The 9656-nt window shown below is 37.6% G+C and overlaps 1 protein-coding gene across 1 annotated transcript; it reads right to left on the reverse strand.

Moving 5' to 3' along the window:
• Positions 1–3569: 3569 nt before the first annotated feature.
• LOC136242618 (uncharacterized) lies at positions 3570–9603 on the reverse strand. Its single transcript, XM_066034063.1, has 4 exons — positions 9194–9603; positions 5753–5891; positions 4688–4818; positions 3570–3814 (listed from the first exon to the last, which is right to left on the reverse strand). Exons 1-4 carry the CDS (start codon positions 9512–9514, stop codon positions 3653–3655), a joined length of 753 nt encoding a protein of 250 aa, XP_065890135.1. The 5' UTR covers positions 9515–9603; the 3' UTR covers positions 3570–3652.
• Positions 9604–9656: the final 53 nt, after the last annotated feature.

Raw genomic sequence — 9656 nt, forward strand, 5'->3', positions numbered from 1 at the left:
GTTAATTTGTGTGTGTGTATGTGTGTGTGTGTGTGTGTGTATGTGTGTGTGTGTGTGTGTGTGTGTGTGTGTGTGTGTGTGTGTGTGTGTGTGTGTGTGTGTGTGTGTGTGTGTGTGTGTGTGTGTGTGTGTGTGTGTGTGTGTGTGTGTGTGTGTGTGTGTGTGTGTGTGTGTGTGTGTGTGTGTGTGTGTGTGTGTGTGTGTGTGTGTGTGTGTGTGTGTGTGTGTGTGTGTGTGTGTGTGTGTGTGTGTGTGTGTGTGTGTGTGTGTGTGTGTGTGTGTGTGTGTGTGTGTGTGTGTGTGTGTGTGTGTGTGTGTGTGTGTGTGTGTGTGTGTGTGTGTGTGTGTGTGTGTGTGTAACTTATTGTATGTTTTTGTTACAGCTAGGGCATAGCTGAAGACAGCCTATTTTGGCTGAAGCTGTTTTCCCTGTATAAACAATTATAGAACACAAAAAAATAGTTCGATAGAGCTTGATATCATCTGCAAACATCAGTAACTGACTGGAGACAAGTGACGGCATGCAGTTATAGAGAAAACAATAATGGACCAAGGATGAAACCCTGCAGGACACCACTGGAAACCTGTACCCAAGATGACAAGACACCATTAATTTTAACACATTGATGTCAACCTGTATTAAACCAGTTTAAAAGTTGATCGTTACTTCCATATGCTTGAAAAGTCTGGTATGCGGGATGCTGTCAAATGCTTTTGAGAAATCAAAATAAACTACATCAGTACAGAGACGTTCAAGTGATAAGGTCCAATCATTTAAAGCATGTAGTAGTTGAGTGCAACATGACCTTCTAGGAACAAAGTCAACAAACCAATGCTGATTAGGTGAGAGCAAGTTTTTGTAGTTAGTAATTGAAATTGAGAAATGCTGAGGAATAGCATACCAATCTTCCTATGGTACCAGCTTGCTTTCATTGGATGGAGTCAATGTCGAAGTTAATATAGCTGTGTATGAGCCCAGCATGAGATTGTGTTTATAGGAGTGGAACTCTACAAAGTTTATATAGAACTAAAACATACCACAGCACTTGACACTTGGTCTGGTACATCGCAGAACCTATCTGCTGGGGTTTATCAAGATTATAAGTGCCCGCTGCCTCAGCGGATAGATGTACCAGACTACTTGACACTTAGGTGGTATGAAATTCCTATCCCTTTCCACTACTGAACAGTTAGCTATTCTTTTGATCAACAGGGCTTATTGGATCAGTATATATATATTGTTTCTTTCCATTGTGTGCAGGTTATTTTTGGTGTTGATTGCTTTCTGGTAGCTACTTCTGAATCAGTACAATCACTAGTGGTTCACTGTTATTAGTTCAGATTACATGTGTAAACTTCTACTATGCAGCCATTAGTGACTCGCCAATATTAGTCTCTCAGTCATCACCTACTAGGTAACTACAATCTTGATTTATTGTGTAGGATAACTATATGTAACTGAAGCTGCTGAATGTACAAATGTGACATTCATTCTTACAATCACTTCAGCCAGATAGCTATATGTCATCCATAGAATAAACTATTTTATGCTGGACAGTTTCCGGTGATTTTCAATAAAGAGAAGGAAGAACAATTATTATAGAATACCCTTTGTTGAATGGGTGCACCAATATTTCAGTGTGGCCAGGCAAAAGTAATTCACAGTTACATGCCAGTTTTAATTGTCACCATGCAATTTCAAGATCACTCCAAATTTTTCATTATTCGTGGCATACCAGAAGATGATATGTGTATTGCATATACACCATTTCATGTAGGAGTGGATATGTGGGCTGAAGCTCCCTTGACTTTTAAATTTCACTTCATAACATAGGCAGTGGAGACAGGAGGACCATGCCCCCCCTCCCCCCACTTTTATGGGACAATGTTTGCAAGAAAATATCGAGATACTCTAATAGAACAGTCAAGATCTAGATACTCTAATAGAGCAGTCACAGTATTCAGAGAAGCAGTGTAGCAAGCTACTTAGCTACGTATGTGTAGTTATAATAAGGAGATACAGTTGGTGGAGGGTAGCTATTGTCAGTAGGTTACCTTTTTTTATTTTTGGTCTTCAGCTTACAACTGGCCTGGCCCCCTCACTATTTGGCCTACTTCACCGCCCCTGTAAGTCAAAGACCAAAGAGAAAGGAAAAAAAAGGTCACTACCTGCTGGCAATAGTTGCCCTCCACCAACTAGACTATATCTCTTTATTTATAACTACATACGTAGCTTGCTACACTGCTCCCTGAATACTGCACGTGACTGCTCTATTAGAGTATCTCGAATTGTTTCCATTGAGCTAGGCTCTCCATCACAGCTATAGATAATTTTAGTGGGGCTAAGCCCCCATAATTTTCCCCGGGGGTTACAGCCCCCCCCCCGGCAACAGGAGCACCAAAATTAATATTAAAGTTTAGCTGTGCATGCAAGATTACAAGAAACTAAAATGAAACTTATTTTTCATTGATATATCCAAAGGGGGAGCAAAATAAAATCTTTGACACTCTAAATACTCTAACAGAGCAGACTCAAAGGAACTGGAGCAGTTACAAATAAAAAACAGAGGTAAGAAGAGTATGAAATAAATTTGTAGAACCATATAGATGTTCAATTTTTTTAATGAGAAGAAACAAAGAATTTTAAGTGTTTGAATTTGGATCAGAATTAAAACTACCCCTACATCTCTCTTAAAAAACACAGTTATGCATTAATACTAATAGCTAAGCCAAAACAGGAAGTTAAAGAAGTCAAAAAGATATTGCATGTACATCAAACATTGAGCTATGATATACATTGTATAATATTATGCAGTTTAGACCAGCAGAACCTGTATGTATATTTGTACCACTCGGGTAAATATAATGATACGCTAGTAACTATAACTTTATCTGGTAATAACATAATTTTCTACCATCATGTAGGTCAGAATTCCTTTTTTTACATATAACTATATAATAATTGTAGCTGAAGCAGCTGAATGTACAAATGTGACATTCATTATTACAATCACTTCAGCCAGGTACATGTCATCTATAGAATAAGCTATTTCAAAGCTTAGACAGTTTTAGCAATAAATAGAGGTAGAATAAAATTGCTTTTTGTTGATGATTAATTGATTTGATTAGCCAGGCCAGGTAAAATTAATTCATATGATGTGTATGCCTGTTTTAGTTGTCAAGACCTGTATGCATGCAATTTCAAGATCACTTTAAATATTTCATATAGGAGTGGTCATGTGGGCTGAAGCTCCCTTCACTTCATAAGAATGAGTTTGGCGGACTGCATACATTGTAAGAAAATTATTTAGCATTCATCATCTATTTATGCAAAATATAGCTATTTCATGTACGTACTTCAGTAACTCATGATTTACTCTACCAATAGTCCAATAAATGTATCTCCAGACAGTAGCCAGCATCTATTGGAATACAGGCAAAGTATGATTCACAGTTTATTGTAAAAAATTTTTCAAAAGAGCGTGAGGGCAGGTGGTCATTTTCATTATGGAGACTGGAATGGAATGTACTAAGTCATTGCTAAGCTACATTTTACCCACTAACATAAGTCATAGGCAAACATTACAATTACAAAGCTACGCCATAATTATAACCATGTAATGCAGCATCACTACCACTTCAAATTATTATCTTATAAAAAGTCAATGTCGAAGTGAAATTCAGGATGTTCGCTGTTGTATGGTCCCACTAAAACTTCCTTTGTTCCTTCATCAAACTTCAGAGCTTGTCTTGTATCAACACTGAGCCTTATGACACCTTTACTGATGTTGAACAATGACAACTCATCCACTTCCTATGATATAATTACTACGATTACTGTCTCACACTCACATGTGATAGTCATATACAACAATCATTGCATAATTATAACTAGCAACGATGAAATATGTACAACTCATAGCTGTATAGTACAGTGTTGATACTTGAGAGGTCATTGTGCTTTTTAGGAGGGAATGCATACATATCTTATTCCCTAAGTACTATGCCATAACCATATAGCTATAGCAAGGCATTAATTTTAGCAATAGGGGTCATTTACTAAAATTTGTTTTGGCACCATGATAAAAATGTTATCACACAACTTTGCAAAGATTGCATGCTGTTGAAAGCTCATCACTAAGCACTTAGGTACATTTGCTTCACCAAAGCTGTATCCAGGTAATGTGAGTAGAAAAAAGGGTACAGAGAGGAAAGCTGCATGTGATTATTATCTTGGACTACTGACAATCTATTTTCAAACCTGCAATTAGCCTACGGGCTTGCCAACAATGTTCCAGCTGAGTCCAGCTCCCTCTCTCACTCTATGCAGGCTATATGGTACAACCATGGGAACTTTAAGGTAGGCAAGGTGATGCAACAGTTGCATGCACGATACCATGAACATATAATACAATTGTTTTCACTTTGCTGGTTGAAACATAGTTGGTTTATGCTTATTTAGCCAGGTTGCATTTATGAGTGTGTCTTAATTAATCGTGAATTTTTCAATACTGGAATTAGTAAATGGGTGCCTCATAAATATCCCATAGAGGAAATCGTTGGTGCAAACATTCAGTGAGCACGAACACATAATTGTTAAAAGTATTTATATAGAAGAACTTAATAAGATTGTATAGAGCACATTTTATCGAAGGATTTCAACAGGCAGGAAAATCATGGGACTCACCTTAGGTCTCTTGGCGACTCTTACACAGTAGCAACCTTCAGTTTTCTTAATGACCCTTAAGTAGAGCCCTGTATCTCCATTAAACATCTCTACTTTATTGTTATCAGTTGAGCCAGAAATTTCAATTATTACTATACACAAAACACAAACAAATATCACTCAGTAATGATTGCTGTATCTTTATGAAGAGCATGTTTTATCTGTCAAGCTGATTCCTTGATTCACATTTCCGTCCACATGCTTTGCCATTAAATGACTATATATTTCCACCTCATGGAGTTGCAAAGCCTTCATTATTGTATTAAGTGAGTTTGTTTTAGTGTTCCCCTAAAAGTTTTCAATCATAATGAAAAATGAATAATGGTCGTCTGTCCACATTATTTTAGAAATTGTTTGAAGAAATCAACTTGGTTTGGTCATGCACAGGTGCATAAACTTTTCCAAGCAATGATCCACAATAATGCAAATACTCCCAGAGGTCATATGTTCTCATAGTAATTCTTTGAGGCCAAGAAAACTTTTAAAATTATTTCTCATCCCAGCCAATCCAGATCAATGTACACATGCATACATACTAGTTATATTTTTGATGTTGAGAAGATAGACTATTGTTCTATATATACAGCACAGAAAAATGTCTATTGCTATTTATCAAAGACAGGATAATGTAAGCATTACTATTTATAAGGCTTTAGCTAGCCAGTACAGTATATCTGCTGTTGTGATTTGGAGTATTTTCTCCGGAATATTGCGTCCTGCAGTTGTCTGCATGAAAAGTTTGTGGATGCATGAGAAACAACCTTACACTATAGGATGACCAGTTGTTTGAAGGGGCTAATCCAATGATTTATCAATGTCATTTATTTATTATAACAGTGAACAGTTACTCACATGAACATATCAACACTAAATGTACAATCACATATTGTCTAAGCTACTAAAGTCCTAGGGATATCATATAGATGATTATGTCCCAAATCTTGTGGATGTGTGTTTTAATTATATAGCTAAGCTACAAACTAAGAGTGTGTTATAATAGTACCATAGCACATATTCATCACTCACAATCACTTTTGTTGTGTTTTGATAGCAACGGACTGAATTTTCCAGTGTCAACTAAACCAAACTGATAAATATCATGCCGCATTAAGCAATCTCTCTCTATTGTGGCTTGTGACGGAAACAGGCTGTCCAAGTACCAGTACTACATAATAAAAACAGAGCTGTTCACTTGAAAAACCCAAGAACATGTACACACAGAAAACAACTACTAACAAAACTTTACAATTTTTGACCTGTAAGGTGGATAGAGAGAGAGAGACACACACACACATATATATATACCGCTTTCACACCTCACTTCAAAGGGAAGAGAAGGTGTATAAGTGGTATAATAGCACTGCTAGTCTCATTAATGCATTCCAAGCATTCTCAGAAATCATTTGATTTCTTTGATGAAACTGTGTGATCTCCTCTCCTTTAATATAGCGACACTTCACAGGATCGATAGTGGGTTTTAGTTTTTGTAAAGTGAGCCAAGGCATAGATCATGGACTTGGGGAAGAAGATAGTTCATTGTTTTACTGAACGAAGAAGGTCACAGGTTAGTTTATATTAAACATGTTACATTCAATAGTCACGTGGGGATGTCCCACAGACACTGGGTGTAGCGCTTAATTGATATGGCCATTAGTGTTAATAGTATTCACTACTTTAGTTTATTCATGGCTAGTAAAGTAAGTACTTTAGTGTAGTTGAATCGTCTTTACATTGTCGTTTTGACACCTGGAGCGATGTCACACACGCGTAGTGACTGGGCGTGGCGCTTAATTGGCTAGGCCATTATAGCGCTGTAAACATATTCACTGCTTTAGTTTGTTCATGGCTAGTATAGCAAGTACTTTATAGTGCACTTAAGCTTCATTATGAGCTGTTCAGCTCGTATTTGGGCTTCCTGTGTTTAATTGCGTACCCACAATCGAAGCGATCTGCATGCTCGTGACGATACACTTACGTTCGGCCTCTCAGCTAGTCTGGCGTAGCCGACCCGCGCGCGTAGCGCGAGCGTTAGGTCGGCTACGCCAGACTACCTCTCAGCAGTGCCTTGTCGTTGCTCTTACGACGTTATCCACAATCGAAAGTCACATGGTCCCATATAAATACACTCGCAAAGCGTTCCAGCAGTTTCCATGTACACTTGCAGGTGATTCACCCAAGTGGAATATATTAGTTGTAACATGGGCACTTGTGATTTGCTTGAAATATACACACTCGCACTCGGGCTGCGCCCTCGTGCTCGTGTGTATATTTCAGGCAAATCACTCGTGCCCATGTTACAACTACTACATATATAATTGTAGTTGATAGCAAACTTCTTCATAGAATGAATTCTAGCGTGTACCGTTGTGGATGCATGATTGCATGTAGTATATGCAAGAAATTTGTTTTGGGTAAATTGTGTATGCGTATGCATGATCAATTTACAGAAAACATTAGGATAATGCATTTGACCTATTTTCATACTAGCATCATAAGTGTTTCTTCTCTAAATATCTAAAAGCCAGTTTATTACAGAATTATTTCCTAGTGTCAAATAACATGGGGCTGGTAAGTAGGTATACAGAGATATATGAATTGGATAAGAACAGAAATGACCAATGGAAAATGGTTGCTATTAGCCATAGTTTCATTACACATGGGTTAGATCTTACACTGAAATGTTCTTTGCTGGATTATTTTACTAAAACGTTCTAATAGACCAGTCAATAATTTGAGGATATAGCACATTATGGACTAACTTGTCAGTACAACCCAATTATTGAAAAGTTACATACAAAAAGCTCCTGTATTGGTTTGGGAAGCTGCACCTGCAGCTTTAGGATAAAAGTTACATGATGGGGATTCCCCCATTACTTCTTCTCAGCCTTAGGATAAGAAGTCACATAATGGGAATACCCCCATCATGTGACTTCTTGTCTCTTATCCCAAGGCTGCAGGTGCAGCTTCCTAAACCTACACAGATGCTGTCTGTAAAATGATATCTTATGGAGTCAGTGGGTCTAATGAGGAGGCTTGGGATTCATTTCTCTAGTTTGTTTTTTGGAGATGACATGGATAGGTGAGTGATTTAGGTACTTGCATAGTGTAGCTTAAGTAGTGACATCTTGTAACTTTCAGCCATATGTGCTCAAACCTAGAAAGGCTAAACTAAAGAGTCATCATTAATTTTTATAGTAAAATCTTATAAAAAAAAACAGGCACATATATATGACATTTGATTCATAGTATCATGAGACTTCTAATCTATACCTGCTGTCTTCTGAAATTATACTTTACTAGTTTGAAAGTCACATTTTATACTAAGAGGATTATAGGTAGTTAGTTGCCCTACTCTGCTAAATTCTTGTGTGCTCTATTAGAATATTTTACAGCAGTGTGACTGCTCTATTAGAATATATTGGTTGTTATAGTGGAAGGACTCAGCAAAGAGAAAGTCTTCAACCTGAATTAAAAGAAAAGAAAATTTTGTGCTCATGATTATTTATGACATGATAACCTTCATCAACCATTTTCCATTGGTCATTTTCATATCCACTTTATTTTATACAGATTATGCGGGTGCAGATTTAATCTTTTCTGTTGTAAGCACACTAAGGTCACAACTTGGATTTCAGCTATCAATGTTGCCATAATGGTAGGAACTTTATATGTTTAATAACTCATCACTTAGCTGTCTATGTCTGCTAAGGAGTCTGCTGAAATTTCATACAGCAACTCCATATATTTCACCATCACATGTGGCCTCGTGAAGGATCCACAACTCTTGTATGACTTCTAGAGAATGTGAAATCTTTTCTCATAGAATTTCTGTAGATTTCTAAATACTAAACATATTGTGATTCAACTATTTGGAATTTTTAAATTATTTTTGCCCTGCCATAAAACCTTTTTTTTTAAATTACAGGTTGCGGACCCCTCGATGTCTGCCTGGATGATTATAGTACTAGGGAACCTCATCATATAATCAAAACAGAGGTGATTTCTACCCTCTGAAAATTAATGAATCAGTAAACAATGTTTGTATAAACCCAAGTAATCCCCCTACCCTGACATAGCCAGATCGACAGTGAGGAAAAAATTTCCCCACCCACACAAAATTGGTCTTGCTAAACATGAGACTACCAGTAACCTACCCTGTAGATGATCATGAGGGCTGACCTACATTCTGCAAAGCTCTGCATCCTTGTGCATAAGCTGCATGCATACACTTTAATGTGGTCTCGAACCCACACTTTAAGTGTGGTCTCGAACCCACACTTTATTTTTTTTGTTGTGTTTTGTAATTTGTTGTGTATTATGTTTTTTGTAATTTGTTGTGTATGTTTTGTCTTTGTTTTGTAGTAGCTGTATATAGGCTGACACCTTGTACAGGGCTTTGCCTATTGTGTATGCCTTCCTGTTTGGTAAATTGATAATATTTGTTAAACTGCACAACATCACTCATACCTGCCAGATGCACACAGAATACAAGTCTTCGTCTACTGACATCCTCCCACGAATCTTAAGGGTGAAAGTATTGTACTTAACAATTGTGTAATTATCCTCGTATTCGGCAACCGGCAGCGCGCCTTTTGTATTTTCGCGGAATTCATATGCATGATCAGAGATCTTTATGAGCCGATCAGTCAGGTGTTCATATATTTCCTTCCATCCTCTGGTAGCGGATTCACGATAGTACCAAATGTACCATTTGGCTCGCAATTTGATTGTTATCTCACTTTCAACCCAGTTGACAAGCTGAGCAGCCAAGGCTGTAAGAGCGGACATTTGTATTGTATGATAGCGGTTTGCAGTCTCGAAAATAAACTGAAATCATAACCCCGCGGCAGGATGGGCCTATGGGCACGACCATGACCTAGCAAACCGCACGGGACATACCTAGCTACTTTCCGGAAACGGGACGGGACGA

This window comes from Dysidea avara, chromosome 13 (genome assembly GCF_963678975.1).
Source record: "Dysidea avara chromosome 13, odDysAvar1.4, whole genome shotgun sequence".
In the NCBI taxonomy this organism is placed as follows: domain Eukaryota; kingdom Metazoa; phylum Porifera; class Demospongiae; order Dictyoceratida; family Dysideidae; genus Dysidea; species Dysidea avara.